This window comes from Cygnus olor, chromosome 7 (genome assembly GCF_009769625.2).
Source record: "Cygnus olor isolate bCygOlo1 chromosome 7, bCygOlo1.pri.v2, whole genome shotgun sequence".
Taxonomy (NCBI): domain Eukaryota; kingdom Metazoa; phylum Chordata; class Aves; order Anseriformes; family Anatidae; genus Cygnus; species Cygnus olor.
Window position 1 is genome coordinate 27,539,564 of NC_049175.1, and position 17,463 is coordinate 27,557,026.

Below are 17,463 nucleotides of genomic sequence, written 5' to 3' on the forward strand. Positions count from 1 at the left end.
CTCTGTGTTTTCTGCAAAGGCTGTGTAGAAAATGGGCTCTCCAGTGATGAGGACAGAGCAGGGGAAAAAGTCCTGAAAGGATGGCATTTTCACACCTTTCTTTCCCCAGTCCTTCTCCCTTTCCTCCCCTATCCCTCAGCAACTTTTCCTTCAGGTTTTCTCCCACACAAAATCTTGCTAGCCTTCCTGATGTCCTCTTGTATCCTGATCTGCCAGATTCCTAGTTTCTCCTCTACCAAGCCAAGGTTTTCACCTTTTTGTGTAAGAATTGTCTGCTTCCTCCTCACCAGCTAAACCCTGTGTATGTAATACAAAGAAGAAATATCCATCACTTTGTCCCATTGGTAAGAAATAAGGTACGGAGTCACAGCAGCTTTGACTCCTGGAGAGGTTTCTGCTCAGAAAGCAACCCACTGACCTGGGTTAAGACAATGGGAATGAATTTCAGCTTTTGGCTGTCTGAGAGAGCCCAGAGCTGGTAGAGAGGACTTTTTGTTCTGGAAGTGTAACATTTATAAGAGGCCTGAAAATCCTTTATTACAAGCAGCTTACTGGCACTATGTGGTCTCTACTGTAAAAGCATTGAGTTTGTTGATGAAGGTGGGAGACATTACCTTCCAGGTTAGGAGCAGTGACCCTATATTTTAAAGAAATTGTATAAGGCAAGCCAAAATCCTGCCTCGAGGGATTTTTGGCATGACAGAGCACTGCTGTAAATGTAGATTTTGTTAGCTCAGTATGCACGCTGCAGGTCTCGTAGCCATATAGCTCAGCGGGCATACCACAGGTCTCGTAGCCATAAGCGCAGAAGGTCAGGGTTGTGTTTAGCCTGTAACTATCAAGTCTGTGATACACTATTAGTCATAGAAACTTGAGAATTTTGTTAAGATATTCCGAGGCTGATTTTGATATATTGGAACAGCTTTTAAAAATCCATCACAGCTTAAAGTGACTGAGCCAGCATGAAAGGCAGTCGATTGAAACTCAGTCTTTAAAAGATATTATTCCTCATGTGGTTTGTGATATTTACAATCTTCTGTTCATTTTGAGAGAAAATTTATCTGTAAGTGTAAAAACTGTCTGTCTAGAAGTAAATTATTTATGCATAATATAGTTAAAATATTTTCATGTAACTTTCCAGTTGCAGGAATAGCATGAGATCATTTTAGCAATATTAGTTTAAAAAATTTTTAGGCACATAAAAGATTTTTTTTAATGTTGCAGATCATTCTTTAAAATACTTAATTATTGCATTGATCTTCTCACCTCAGCCCTCAGTTTCTAATAAATCCTAGTTAGGCAATTTTTATTATTCAGTAGTGCTTTAATCACTGTATTTTGTGGTTGTTTCCTTAGAACAGTGTTTATTTTAATCAGCTATGTCAAACAATTTTTATTGGAAAGATACACAGAAAACTATGAACCAGTCCTGCATAAATTGCTTATTTTCCTTAGTCATTTTTTCTGTTTAAAGGCGGAAGTTTTTATGAAGCAGTCAAGTGACAAACGGATGTATTAGTTGATACCCATCTGCTTGTTCTATCCTGAAAAAGAGCCAAATTGCAGGGGATAGGGTGGGAGCAAAAGTGCACAGAATATATAGGTCTTCAGTGTCTAAACAAAAACAACAAAACAAACAAACAAACAAAAAAACCCCATGACCTGTTTAGTCTCTTATGCTAATTGCAGAAAAAAATCTGTATACATATATATGTATTTTTTCCTACAGAACTCAGAATAGATTACCAAATTGTATTGCCTAGCTTTTCCATGAGTAGTCGTTAAACTCAAGGCAATAATGAGCTGGCTGTCTTGCTCTGTGCAGAGAGTCCTGTGAGCTGGTTAGGTAGGGAATGACAGCTACAGAAAGCAGCAATGTGGATGGGACAAGCAAAATGGGTAATCGCTTTCATGAGCGTTATCTGTCATGTTATTTATTGGCCAACATTAACATACTGTTGCACATCAGATAATTTTACTGTAATTAGATATTTTCTGATATATTAAACACAAATGTCTCACATTTGTTCTTATCGGTGTATTTCTGCTCTTGAAGGCACTTGCAAAAATATGCTATTTTTGTGCTTATTCTCCAGACATGTTAAACACAGAAATTTAAATCATTAGTTCAAGTAGCTGTTATTTTCTGAGAGATAATGGCCTATTCTTATTTTAAATTCTTCTTTTCCATTCTTGTTTATATATATATATATATACAGAAGGAAAACATGTTTTGTCTGTGTCCCATCAAGAAGATTTGTTTCTTTTTTCCAATGGCACACAAACAAAACACATGATCTCCTAAAAGCAGGAGTTTGTTTTCCTGGCAAAGTAAGTCTCTTTGGGAAACTGGCAGGTCAAATTCATCATTGCTTGCAAGCTAAACATATATAACACAAAAGCTATTTAGGCATCCCTGAATTCCACAGTGTTATTTTGAGTTATTTTTCAGAGCACTTACAGGGAAGAAAAAAAAAAAAGACTTTTTTTTTTAATGTTCAGCAATTTATTTTTTTATTTTTAACCAGGCTTTGAAATAACAAATTCATTTAAATTTGCAAAGACAAATATTTTAAATAAGAGGGAATGTACGTTTGAGAAAAAATTTTGTGGAATAATTCTAATTTCAGCTGCTGATTTAATAAGGGGTTTTATTCTGTTCTATACTGATACTTTGTCAAATGTGGCTAGCTAATTAATACCAAATAATACGTGTCCTTTCAGTAACTGTATGTAGATGATTTTTACCCTTTGATTTCTTGAAACTTATGTTATCATTATTTATTACCTTGGAATCCTACTATATATGAAGGGTTGGAAAGTTAAATATTAGTTATTTATGAAGTTTATGAAGGTTGTTGGTAGAATTTTCTTTTAGTAAGTATTTAGAGTAAAATACAAATGGTTGATTATTTTTCTCTTGTATGCTTTTAAAAATCGTTCTTCGACATTTTTTTGGTGAAAATGTATGCAGCCATGTGTTCTAGTCACAATGCAGAATTCCTAAAATGATTGCAACTTCAGAGGGCGTTTTTAGAACTTAGTTTCTGGTTTCTCGGTTTTTCTTTATTTTTCTTGGGTTTGGGATTTTTTTATTCAAAAAATCTAGTGTGTACTTGTTTTATAGAATCCAGAAATAAAACATCCCATTTTTAAGTAAATTTTTTATTTATAAATTTTTAATTTTAATTTTAATTTAATTTTTATTTTAATATTTTTTATTTTAAATAAAAATTTAAATTTTGTTTTAAATAAAACAAAAAATTTTTCTTGAAAAGGGGCTTCTTATGTAAGATAGCCCTAAAAGGAAAACAAACAAACAAACAAAAAACACCTTTGTTATACTGTTTTGAAAAGAACTCTGTCTCAGCTAAAAAGCATAGCTGCTTTCTATTGATGAAATTGAATATATCAGAAGCTGGCGTATTTAATTGTGTTATGAAATTCTGAAATTATGCAATAGAAAAAGAGTGGGTCTAATACTTGGTTGCTGAAATGAAATTATTATTAATTAATAGCATATAGTTATTATCTTATCATCAATGCATTTACTATATGTATATTTTAACCTGTGGGCTGTAACAAAATGTTAACTTACAGACTATTCTTGCCTTAAGTTCAAGCACCTTGTTCCCTTTCAAAAGATAAATTTTCAATAGGCCAGCGCTTATCTGCCTGGCTTCCTGGCTGGCTGAGATTTAAGCTATACTGGCTCGAACAACGCAGGCAGTCGAACCTTGCTAACCTATGTGAGTGCTCAGCAAGAACATGGGGAATTGCTGAATTCTTATCAGTAAGAGGAAAAACTCAAAAGCAAAGATAATGAATCAGAAAAGGTAGCGTATTCATTTAACATGATATTGGTTTATAATAATTACTTCAAGTAACATTTAATAGTTAATATTTCTTTTATAAGTTCATAAAAATGAAGAGGACAGTAGGGTATCTTACTGCTATGTGTGGCTACTAGATCTTCTGTAAGAAGTATTTATGTTTATAATGTGTAATATTGTGGAGATTAGCAAAAGGCAGATGAAGGTCTCTTTTTTTTTTTTTAATTCTTGCTGTGAGTGTAATGCTGGTGGTCTTTGTAAGGAAAAGATCTACTTCTGTTGAAAGGATAATGCACAGAAACAAGAGAAAGGACCTCAAGGTAGGATTTATTTTTCTTGTTCCTATTGCCCTTGACAAACATGTTTTTTTCTCAAACTTGGTTCAGAGAAGTTGTTCTCAAATGTGTTGCAGCAGATTCAGATGCCATTATATGAAGTGCTTAATATGGTCTGCAAAACAAGTAACTCTGTGATAACTGTGCAAGTGTTCTCTGCTGCTCTCAGACGGTCTATTTTTGACCTGGAGACCAGTATCGAGTCCTGGATTTTGTCAGGTCAGGGGGTGGACTCCAAAGACTTTATCTCTTTTTTTTCCTTTTGTTGACAACATATCCTTATCCTTCCTGGGTCCTGGAGTGACTGCTTGATAGTGTTGGTATTTAAAATACCTAGATAGGAGAAGTCATGGAAATTCCTTTTCTATTTTTAAGGATGCTCATTAAAGTTGCTAGCAAGGCTCAGTGAGACACAGGGGTATGGGACGAGACTGGGGAAGAACACTATCAGAGAGACCAGGAATTCATAGAAAACCGTGTCACCTTCAAGATAGCTTTGTTAGAGAGATGTATGAAATGCATAAATTAGGGTTAAATAAGCATAAACATATTGCAGATATTAACTATTATATATACATCTTCATTTATTTATTTTTAGCAGGTAAACTTTCAGGAAAAGTATTTTTTTTTTTCTGGTGCCTTTGGGAATTTTTTGATTAAATTTTTTTTGTTGTTTTTAAAGAATGTTACACTTATTTAAGAAACAGCTATTCATGTGCTTTTTTAGATTTACTGTTAGATAAGCAGCTGACACTCAATTATACACAATATAAAGAAAAATAATATATACATAACATGTAATATAATAATATACAATATATGTAGTTATAAATATTATAAAGGAAAATTAAGAACAGAGGGAGGATGTCAAATTCTGTGCGAAGTATTCAAACCGTGAAGAGGTGCGTGGTCTTTGGAGTCTAGCAGTAGCCAGATTCATTCACGTCCTTAAATTGATTTTTGCTTTAACTGCTTAATGTTTTATCTTGACACTTCCCCTCTGCCCCAAATTTGTGGACCTTGCAATGTCAAAAGAGCAAAGCAGTTTAACAGTAGTTACTACTCTGTCTATGTTTGTGGGCTAATAATGCGGAATTGCATAACTAACAAAGTGTAGGCTTTAATTGTCTTCATTTGTATTGAATTTAAAACGAGAAGAAATTAATGTGAACAAATTAACTGTGAAAATTTAAGAAATCTGCAGAAATAATGCACAATTTAATAGGAGAAATTATGAGTATTGACTTAAAAAAAACAACATACAACTATTTCAGAGTTGTGCATAGCTTCCTGTTAGAACAACACTTAGGGTAAATATGATTGATGGCTTTGTCAAAATGGTAATTTTCTCTCTGTTTTCAGTCTTTTTCATATAGTAACAACTTTTATTGGGGAGGGAGAAGTCAAAAGGAAAGAGAAGAATCAATTTATGCAATAGAGGCGTTTAACTAGTAAATGGTTCTCTACCTAAAAACACGTTTGAAAATTTAAGCAGGAGTTTGGAGGATGAAGTGAAAATGCTTGAATTTACGTATGTATTATCAAAAAAATAATGTTCTTTTGTGTAGTCAGGCTGTGTGTAAAAATGTACTTATTAAAATTTTTAAGGTGATTCTCTTTCTTCAGCTTAATCATACTGTGTGAAATTAATATTTTTTTCTCATGCAAACCTGAAATTTTCATTTTGTTCAGTGGTTACTGTTTTTTTTTTGTGCCACCTAAAGTGGTATTTTTATGCCTACTGACATGAACTATCATTGTGTTATCAGCAATGGTGGTGAATTATACCTGAAAAAATTAATTTGATAAATAATATGCATTTGAGCTTGCATTAGTGTAACCTGGCACAAGATAGTATTTAACATATGTGTCTGTATCATCTCGGGCAGCGGGTGCAAAGCTCTGTATGAGGAGTAAATACTGCCTTGGACAAAGAAAAACTGTGGAATTCTTTCATCTTTCAATATAAATTCTTAGTTGGTGACAGCAGGGTCGCCCCACTGGCAGTTTGCGCAGTGCAGCAGCTCATTTATGAGGTCTCCCCTGGATATCGTCAAGGCATTAACTGCTGCCTGCTTCGGTTTTAGTGGTTTGCAGCGTCTCTCTCGCCTGGTTTTGTGTAAACTGGTTTTAAAAGGCTGGAAATAATTTTGTGAAATCTGTCAAAAGAATACTCAGAATATTTCTGTAGCAAATAAAAACAAGTGCTATGTGTTGGTACTGAGTAAGATTAAAAAGTAGTAAGAAGAGGTGAAGATATTCCTTGATTTTAGTACTTATTCAAATCAGTATAGACAATTTCTCAGTTACCAACTCATTTGAAAAACAGGAATTATTTTAAAACCACAGAATAAATCTTAGCCTAATTATCCCCTTGTTGTTCCTGGAAGGACAAAGCTCTTCGTATCATTCAGGAAAACGTTGACACTCTATCCCATTAATTACTATTCTGATAAATTGTTTCTGTTGCAGTCCTCCCTGTGAGCATTACTCCTGTATTAAATACATGCAGTCCTACTTGTTTTGTTACATAAAACAATCAGGATCATGCAGCTTGGTCAGTACTTGTCTTGGGAGTTTGTAAGTCTGGCTACATAAATTTAAGTGCTCTTGTAAAAAGTGTATTAATTTAACAGCATAGACTGCTCTGAAGTACTCTCCAATTGTATGGATTTTAAGCATAGATTAATCCCCAGTGATTCCCAGGGCTAGATAAGTAAATATGAGAACATTTACCTGTTAAAAAGCGTATGATCTGTTATACAGTGGATAGCATGTCGGTTTTGGATCTGTAGACTTGCCATATGGAGGGAATTCATCTTTTCTTAGTGTCATTCATCTGTCTTGAAAAATCTCTCTCTCTCTGAAAGTGTAGGGGAGAACTGAAAAAGCAGAAAAAAAGAAATACATTGCAGAATGAGCTTCTTTGGTCCCAGTCAGATCCTCTGTGCTATTCCAGTTAGAGTTGGGATTTCTTCCTTAAATGACCTATCTTCGAGGATTTAAAAAGCCTCTATTTGTGTAGTAGACATAGCTTAACCTTTGCAACACTTTGCATTTTGTATGTTAAAGCTTGTCATGGTGACTTTTTACATTTACCAAAACCGCAGCTCTCAGGCTTTTCATGTATCACGCAGATACCACAGGTCAGCAGGGCATTAGAGCTGTGCTGAATGCAATCGATTCCTTGAGTAGTATCTGGCTGTCCTTTCGCTCAGAGTTACTGTTCTAACACAATGAGCCGCAATTTTCTATCTTGACTTTAGCTGGAGTGAAAGCTATAGCATAGCAGCGGCGTTGTGGGTTTTTGTAGCAGATTTTACTCAGTGTGGTTTAAATATAATGTTTCTTGGTAAGTGGAATGGCAAAGGAAATCTAGCGGTCATGTTGCTGATGCAGCATTGTGTATCAAAGACCGGAATTGCTAAACTGTGAGCTAAACTTCCCAGTTGTGCCATGACCCGCTGCAGATAGCACTTAAGCAAGCGTGTGAAGGAGTTTAGCTGTAAGTTACTCATTTGTACAATATATCAAATGTCTCCTTGTTGGGACAGGTGAGGATTATTTATATTTTAAAAATACTCTGAAGTCATTGTTGAGGCATACTAATAAAATCAGGAAATAATGACCTTCCTTAAGAATAATTTGATCTGGAACGGTTCTTTACAGGTACCTTTCTTCCCACTGCATATATATTATAGGCATATAACTAATCAAATTATGCAGTTTAAGAAATCTTAGTACACCAATAAATATCTTCTGTCTTGTTACCTGCAAAGAGTAGCAGGGAGCACGAATTTTTTTCTTACCAGGAACATGCAAATACATTTTATATTCCCTGCTGTCTCTCTTCATCATATTTCAGAGTGTGGCTGTAAAAAAAAAATTAAGTTTTTAGAGACTCCTGTTCAGCTCTCACAATCGTGCTTGCACGCAAAGATGCAAAAACCATTGGTTTGGGGTTTTGTTTGTTATTCCTAAGTACTGCTGTAGCCTGAAGTTTTTCTTTTCAGCATTAACAGTTCTTTCTCTGATTCTTGCTTGAGGAAATGTCAGGGAATCCCATGCTGATATCTAAGCATAATAAATGCTAATGTCCAATATTAAGCTTTGTTAAACAATCCATAGAATCTGTAAATACTGAATTCTTAATGAAATTAATAAAGGTCAAATAGAAATTTTGGCTTCATTGAGCAGGAAAATAATCTTGTTGCATCTAGTTTCAAATCTTCCTGTATGAATAACTGATGTGGGACAGTTTGAAGCCTAAGCCTAACAAATTCTTGTCAATGGACTTTAAGTCCTAGAGCTATGATATTCATGGAAATTCGTTTACATTAACATTTTGGGCTTAAGAGAGAAACAAAACAAAAATAACCTGAAAAGAGTCCAGGGAGGTGTTGGTAACCTTGGCCCCCTTAAGAGCCCATGGAATTAGTGATTTTTCCTTCGTAGCACAATTGAGACACAAAACCCCTGTTTTCTTTAACAAGAATGCTTGGACGCCCTCCAATCAAGTGTGAACAAAGAGTTGTCTGTCAGGGTCCCAGGAGCCCCACATCTGCTTTTTAAAACAGGATGTGGGGAAGGGTAAAAATCCACTACATCTGTGACGCTAACATGGTTTGGAGAACACCTGGAATTACCAGACCCAGCATTTGACGCTTCCCTCTGGAGCTCATTTCTGACAGATTAAATGCTTTAGGGGCCGGGTTCCTGAGTTGTGTGGGAGCACGGTGCTGGGACACATTTTCCACTGGAGGATCTGGCCCCTAAAATCTGAACCTAATAATTCTCCTTTAGAAAATAATAAAATCATTTCAACAAATAATTTCTGTTTTTATTTTAAGTTACCAACAAAAAATAAAAAAGAGTAATTTTCAGTTCCTTTCAGTACCCACTCAAAATTTTGTAAGGAAGTGCATTATATTTATGCCTTTATTTTTGTAAATTAACTTCTTGTTAAGCTGATTTCACTAGTATGATTGTCCAATAAGATAGAGAATGTAGAACACACAAACAGGTTGTGTAACAGGTTCATTCTGTGCCTGAAGGAGCACAGATAGCTGAGCATTTTAAGTAGAACCTAAAAATGTTCCCACTGATCAACGTGAAGTGAAAACAGCCCAGGTATGTCATACTATCAACCAGCTTTTAGCAGAATGTAATTCCCCACTTACTCAGGTCATTGGCTAACTAATAAAAAGGAGAATAAGCATTTTGGTGGGCAGTTTGTGGAAGGAAAATTGTTTCTTGACTTTTCTTTTTGATTATTCATCTATCTCGTTTTCAACTAAAGATGTCGTCACTTGGTGAATTTTGTCAACAATTTCAAAGAAGTAGCAATGTTTCATTTGTTCAAAGTTTTGTTCTGTCACTGCATGTCATGTCAAAACGATTTGTTGGGTGTCTTTGTTTGCAGTGGGGAAACAATGGTGGGCTACCATGTGCTGACTCTAAAACTCATAGAAATCAGGAACAGCAATAATAAAAATGTGTCTAGGCATGGTATAAAAGTTCTGCTTTCTATTTTAAAAAATTATTTGAAGCGGTGGCCCAATTAGCTGTGTATTAATATGTGTAGTAGAAATAAAGATAGAAATAAAGATTGTTCAAAATACATTTTGTAATATATTTTAGAAAGTATCTGTAAAAAAAAAAAAAGTGATTACTGTCATCTATATTTCTGGAATTTTAAACCTCACAGGAGAGCTCTGTAGTGGGAAGGTTGACAGACGGATTTGTAATTATATGTTCTTGAAACTAGTAGGTGAGTATGGTAACAACCGCCTTGTGTGTTCACTCATCATTTGTGATAGCACGACTGAGCATTTCAAACTGAATTTTCAAAGCGTTTGATGTTTTCAATACTGAAATAAATTGCATATTTTGGAGGATATGCAGTGCAGATGAAGAGGCAGCTGAGTGCTTTAATTCTTGTTTCGTTTTTATGGCAAATAGCGAAAGTTGAGGATGTTCATGGGTTGTTTTCTTTGCTTGTTTGTTTTGGTCAGCCGAGGTTCTGCTGTTTTCTCAGAAGCACTGGTTTGAGTGATGTGAACTTGTAAAATGTGATTCTTTCAGAAGTAATCCTCAATTAGTAAGAAGGATGATTGTTTCATCTCTTACAAAACTGTCTCCTTAGAAAGTCTTTAAATTGCAACAAACTAAAATAGAGCTAATGTCAGCGGGGTTGGTTACATCCTTTTCAACAGAGAAGTCTTTGAAATACTGAAAATGTAGCACTGGATATATCTACTTCATAATTTCAAATAAAGATAAAACTGAATAGTTACTTTAAATTTAACAAACGGAATGTTTTAAATGGAAAAGATTCTGAAATTAGGTGGTGGGAGGAAAATCCTGGTGACAAGAACTTTTAATCTGGATCACAGGTTGTCTTCATTTTCTTCTGTCAGTCGTAAAGCTGTGTAATCCTCCATAATCTAAAACAGGGTATACGCTGTATTTTTTTTTCTCCTGTGAAATAAAGTATCTGCTAAAAGAGGGGAAGAAAAAAAAAGAGTAATGGTTAAATGAACTGCATGTAACAGAAATTTTCCCAGTTACTTGGGAAACAGTAATCATATTTGCTATAACTTAAAACTATTTTCTGTTGCTGTACGGCTGGCAATCCGTTAACCCTTAGAGAAATCTGAATTTCTGTATTGCTCTTCTGGGGCATTCGAGTTGCACGCTGTTAGAAGCCACTGCTCTGTTGGCTTGTTGGAAAAAGTCACAGTGAACATTTCTGTGGATGTGGGCTGTTAGAGTGGAAACATCTTGCATAATATAAAAGCCATCTCATTATTTGTGAGCAAAAGGAAATTGTTTATGTTAAAAATTGTTTTTGAAAAATAGTAACCTCTGGTGCCAAGTTTCAGTTGGCAATTTTAAATCCGTTTCAGTCAAAGTTTATATTTCCAAAGTAATTTTTCAAGCAACTTTTAAGTACGTTTCTGTACTCCTGAGAGGCAGAGTGTAACAAAAGTATGGGAAAGATGAAAGACCAAGAATGGGGTAAGCAAAAACAATGAATCACTCAAACAAGGCATTTCATGAATATGTGAGGGTGGTTACAGTGTTACATAATTTCTGTTTCTTTGAAGTTAAAATATTAATATTAATGCTGGCAATGAAGGAAATTTTCCTGAAATCCTCACTGTACTCAGTAAGCAGCGTTCTGTGCCGTCCAAAGGGTACGGAGAACAAATGCAAAAGCGTTTTGATGTTATAATTAAATGTCAGTATACTACAGCCGTTGGAAAAATGTGAGCCTTTCATGTCAGTTCTTTGATGCATTTGTCATTAGATTTTGGGGTATATACAAAAGGTATATTACATAAATATTGTTAATTATCATCAATCCACATACTATAATACGCAAGTCAACCGATTGAATCTTACAGCATTTTAATGTTGCATTTAAAATTTTGAAATGATCGAAACTTAATTTTTTCGTTTGCATGAGTTAGAGTTCTAGAAAGGGCTTCATTTTTTCATCTGTAAAGCCATCTCTATCCTTTATGGAATCATTTTTGTTGTTTTAGTTCATGGAAGGTGCTCTCCACATGAAAATATGGTAGTCTTTTATATACCCATTAATACTGAATGGAAATACGAAGCTGTCACGTATATCAGGAATCCCTTCCGTACATCATACAATCTCATCTTTCTTCTGTAGATGATGATGATTATTTTTTCTTGGAGATTAAGATTTTTGGATTTTGAGACTTGAACCTAATTGACTGCTCTGAAAAAAAATAGACTTTGTCTTGAATTCCTTTTGATCTTTATATCCAAACAGATTTTATTTATTTTATTTTATTTTCCCTGGGATATGTAGGACCAAAATATTTGGGAAATATCTGGTTATCTATGAAGATTAATGACTGGCATAGAGGGAGGCTGAAATTACAGATAATGCGATAATCTGCTATTATAATGCAATAACTGAAAGTGTAAGAACTAAGTGAAAGCGTGAGGCTGTGGACGCCCTTTCCCACGGTATTCAGGGCAGGAGAGATCTGTCAGCGCTGGAAAAAAGCATGGGCACTTGGAATCAACCTGCCGTGTTACCCACCTTGCCATGGATGTGCTGCGTTGTCACTCGTGGGGCCGGCTGCCAGCCAGGAGGGTGGGCAGCCAGCCCAGGGCGCGCAGGGCTGCCGGTGCCGCATGCCCGCAGCCTCGTGGCCAGTGCTCCTGTGCTCGCTATCGCTATCGCCTGGGCTGTGGGGCAGCTGAGGGGTCTCGGTGCCGTTGTGCAGATCCGACAGAAGTGCTTGCCTCTACCTCAAAGACTTTGTTAAGGATTAGAGGGGTTTTACCAAGGATTGTGTGGTTTCATTGCTCCGGGTGTTGGAAAATGCGGTCCTGGATTAAGCGGGTAGAGTTTACGGTCTGGCTTGAAAGATGAGCTACAAGAGGTTCCCATAATAGTGGGAATTAAGTAATGCGAGTTGAGGCACAACAGAGGAGACAATACACATGGAGAGAACAAAGGAAAGGAGTACCACGGCCAAGTGAAACAGCCACGCAGAGTAGTTCTGAGCATGCTCGGATTGCCTCGAGACAGCAGCAAACAATTTAATAGTAATTTGCCAATATATATCTGGATACTGGTAAAGCTATACAATATGTTGCATCCATTTTCATTAATGTATTGATTAAAAATAGAACATATTACTCTCCCTCATGTGAATGAACTGGGATGCTCCCTGAGTGCAGTTTAAAAGATCAGTATTATAATTTAAACCATAGAAAACACAGGTGCAGGGAACATAAATAAGATTACACATGCTTTAGCCCTTCCGTATCATGAACTCTTTAATTATCCTTCTCTGCTTGTAGCTGAATATAGGCAAACCAGGCTTGTGTTTATGGAGAGCAATGGGTGATATTTCTTATGAGATGCCTTGATGAGATTGCTGTATCATCTGACGCTCTTGACCAAAAGTCATTTTCTTACCTTCTAGCCTGTCAAGAACAGCAGACTTTTTTTTTTTTTTTTTAAGATCTTGATGACAGATGAGACTAGTGTGCTGCACATGGGAATCTTCTTTGTGTAAGAGGTAATGAATGAGTTTTATAGCAGAGGGTTAAGAAGGCTTGCTTTTTTATTTTCTTTTGTAAATGGGCATGAAGAGCATTGATGTGGGGATCATTAATGGTAATAGTCGACTCTAAGGAAAAATCACCTGTTTGAATGCTTCTTGGTGTTGGGGGTAGGGAAAGACCTTTTGTGTTCTAGGCACAGCTTTGAGGGTAAAACCCTGTTGATGGTGTCTGAATTTGAGCGTTTTTGGTGACCCCTGCAGAGGAAACTGATAGGTCTGGTCTGGGTTCCTAGTGAATAAGCATCTGTAGCACAAAGCCTGGTTGTTGGCCTCAACAAAGGCAGACCAAATTCCCTGAACCTCTAGAAGGAGTCAACGTTCTGCATTGTATGGGAGCTGCTTGGATTTACGTTTCCATTCCTGGCTGTGTTGCTGCTGTTTGCTGCAGCAGTAGCATTCAAGGGGCCAGGCTCACTATACTTCCCAGTAGACTGAGGCCCTCTCTGTTTTAGCCTTTCAGGATGACAAAGGTTTCAGTAGCTTCCTCAAGATGCTAAAATGGTCGTGTTTTGTTCTGATCTGGCACATCTCGGTCTGTCGCATACTCATTTGGGGGTTCTCTGTAATTCATGTAGAAAGTGCTAGAACAGAAATATGAAAGAGCTATAAGGGATGAAACCCTGCTGAAAACCACTGGGCTTCCAAAGTCGGTTGCTGAATTGCAGTCGTCTTGCTTATTACTAGCTGAGTGGCATCTAAGAAAAATAATGTAGACCTGTCATCCAAAAAAAGGAGAGAAACGTTACCATTTCTGCAACTTAACTAGGTGGAAGCAACTTACATGCTTTTATATGCTTTTTTTTTTTTTTTGTTAATTTGGGGAAGAGCTACGTTTGCTCAGGCTGGTGCTGGGATGGAGAGAGAAAGGGACGTAAAGAGGTCACCAAGCTGTTGGAAGAATTAGGGCAACGTGGCTGCAGTCAGCGGATTTGTCGCTTTAGGGGCGTTGGAGTGACAAAGTGGCTGGTTGATTTCTCTGGACTCCAAGGATGAACTTAAAGGTGAATATAATGTGTCATGCTGTTTACATAACTTACCTATCAGTAACACTTCTATATTGTCAAATGTGTGTGTTATATATAATCTCTGCCAAAAGGATCAGGTTCAAAGGATAAACTCTGGCAGTGATGTGGACTTGATCTGACCTTGTAAAGAAGGTAGTCCCTTCTCCTTGGTTGTACCGTTTTTCATAAAAGAGAAAACAAATGTCTACATGAGCTGTTTCTTCTTCCACCACACAGGCTATGCAGGACTTCTAAGAAGAGAGCATATCTGCTTATAGCCTTTGGGTTAAGCTTTTGACAAGAAGCCATTCTGTTTTTTGTTCATAAACATTTTCTGTTAAAAACATGATTCATGGTTGGCGTAAATGGCTGGAATAACAAAGACTTGGGTTACTGTTGATGGTCAGCAATGTCTTTAAGCCTCTCTCCTCACCAGGCTTGAGAGGAACGGTGTGTCCTGTCTCCCTGCTGTCAGCCCTTGCAGCCTGGATGTGTCAGCACAATGCCACTGGCAGATGGAAAAGTTGCAGTAAATATGCACAGTTATGGTTTAAGCGAAAAAGCTGTGGGAAAGGAAATACATTAATCCATTGCGGCTGTTTTTTCTTTTAAGTAAGCCTCTGTAATAAATCGTGAGTTTTTCCTGGACTTATCCTTTATATTTCTAGATTCCTTTCTTGAGTGGGGAAGGGAGTGGAATAGAAATCGAACTGAAGCATACAAATTATTAAAATACAGAAGCAACTGAAAATTAAATTAGGTCGTGCATGTGGAAAGAAATCCTCTCCCATATGGTCTCTTTTGTGAACACGCTTCAGGAAATCCTGGTCTTGCAGATCATAAAATACGCCCTATTTGTAAAAGTGTGTCATTTGTTTAGGTGGTGTTGTGGAGGCAATGCTTAGGAGGTGCTTTAAAACCAGAAAAAATGGATCCCTGAATCTGAGAAGAGTTAAACCTGATGAGCGATTGAGTATAGGCTTCTCGTTGAAAGTAAACTGAACATTCAGCTTTTTAACTCTTCAGACACTTTCTTCCTACATAATCAGGAATTTCATGTCTGATCCTCTTTGATTTTTGCAATTTTCAGAACATTTTGCATATTTTTATGGTGGCTAAAAAGGTGAAGATATTGAAGGTGTTGCAAAACACTTTTAAAAATTCAAAGCAATTAATATGATTTTAAAATATATTTCTTTCTCAGATGCCTAATCTGTGTTTTGAATCTTATGTCATCATTTCGCTGTTTTCCCAGTTGTTATAATTTTTATATCATAGGAGGACCGGATAGCCTAAGAAGGAAATTTCATATGCCAGAAAGATGTCGAGAAAAATCATGCATTTTTTTTCCCATTTCTTCTTCTTCCCCAGTAGGAAATCACCTTTGGGGTACACAAGAACCTTATTCCTTTTAAAAATACTGTGATCTATGCCTAGCGCAGCAGCGATGCGGGATGCCTGTCCTTCCAGTGTAGCATCTCCATAGGGCTGTTCCATGTACCCATAGGGTTACGAGGAGGGCTTTAGCCTCCTGCTCTCCGTGGATGCTGTGGCGCAGCTAATTCCCCTTTTTGATGTTCATGTGGGTGTTGCTGCAAGGGCTGGTGACAAGTGGCTGTACACTGAGGACACGGGGAGCAGGAGCCTGAACTTCTTCTGCAGAGATGTTGTTAAAATTGAATAAAATCCCTGCTCCAAGACGGGGTAAGAATGACAGAGTCTGCACACGAAGCTGAGCTCAGAGACGGGCACAGATCCAAGTCTAGCGTATCTGCACGCAGTGCCAGTTGCTTTTGGTCCTTGTCGGGATAGACGAAGCCATGGCAGAGCTCCGTGTTGCTACGTCTGGACCCATTTCTTGTGCTCCAGCCAGTTTATTTTAAGCTAGCCTGAAATATCTCTATGCTGTACCATAGTGGGTAATGTATGCAAAGTCGTGGATTTCAGTGGTATCAGTTGCAGAATAACTGTTCTGTCACATGGAAAACTTACAGGGAAAAAAAAAAAGGATAAATAAAAGTAAATGGCGTGAAACTCTAACAAAACTGTTGCCGACCCTTAAATATCCGTCTCTTGCTTTTCAGAAGGTTCGTGGAAGCTGGAAATACTCTAGGAAAAGGTGGCCAGCTAAGGACACTTGGCTGGATTAAATCATGGCTTGTGTAGGCTCTGTTCTGTCAGTAATTTCATATCCTCCGAAGAGCTTGTTGATCTTCTTACAAGGGCTTGATGTGAGCAAAGTCAGGGCAGAAGCTGATGCGAAATATGTGTTACACGGCCAAGTCATGCACAACGAAACCGGCAAACCCACATGTAACATGTATTTGTGCTGCGGGTGCCCACTCGTTGGCTAAGTGTTATTTTTGTCAGGGCTGTCATGTCGAGCTGTACTTATATACGTGCAGTCAGTTTTGTCCACATTCTGGGGGGTCTCCACCATAGAAAACCCAAGGAAAATGTGTAAATATTGCTTTAATGAACAACTGGCACTCAGAAAAACTGTAGCAGAACTTTTTTTTTTTTTTTTTCCTAAAAACCACAAAACGTCACTGAAGTGCATTGTGAGCAGGATAGCTTCAAGTTCAGCTCTCAAAGCAGCTTTTGTTCTTGGAGGAAAAATGCCTTCCTGAGGAAAACTGCGCGCTGCCAGCGCTAGCTCTAATGTGGATGGGGCACCTCATTCCTTCGTGAAGGAGATATTGTAGCTATGTAAACAGGAGGAAATGCAGATGTTTTCCTTGTTCAGCTCCACTGCTCGGATAATGTCGCGCTGTGCACCATGTGTGCCCCGTGCCGTGTGGATCCTGCAGTCCTCAGAGGGGCTTGCTTTAAACGTGCTCTACAACATTGCCGAGCTCTGGGGACGTGGATAGCCGCCCCAGCCATTCTCCTTCATGCGTCTTTTCTGATGCTTTACCTGTGCCAACCACAGAAGTATCTTAGGAATTAAACTTCAGACTGATTTCCCTTGCTGCTTGTCTTCTGATGCAGATTATATTATTTTTTTCTTGTGGGAGCTGTTTATTCACTTTTAGGCAAGAACCCCACAATTTCTTGTTAGCAAGAAGGCTACAATCTAAAGTTTCATCGATGTTTTTGCAACTGTCTGCCCCCATGCATTTTGAGCTACAAAACTGGGAACTCTTCTAGTCCTCAAGCCAACGGGTTGCTT

The 17,463-nt window shown here is 37.3% G+C and overlaps 1 protein-coding gene across 9 annotated transcripts in view; it reads left to right on the plus strand.

The window, feature by feature from the left end:
- RBM20 (RNA binding motif protein 20) overlaps positions 1-17,463 on the plus strand; it is a 131,083-nt gene that overhangs the window by 45,106 nt on the left and 68,514 nt on the right. The window contains exon 1 of one of the 9 annotated variants that reach the window (XM_040564145.1): positions 3,745-3,836. The exons of the other annotated variants lie outside the window; for them this stretch is intronic. Coding sequence (XP_040420079.1) covers positions 3,823-3,836 — 14 coding nt within the window. The 5' untranslated portion in view covers positions 3,745-3,822. Of the gene's footprint in view, positions 1-3,744; positions 3,837-17,463 lie in introns of those variants that run through there. 9 annotated transcript variants of the gene reach the window in all.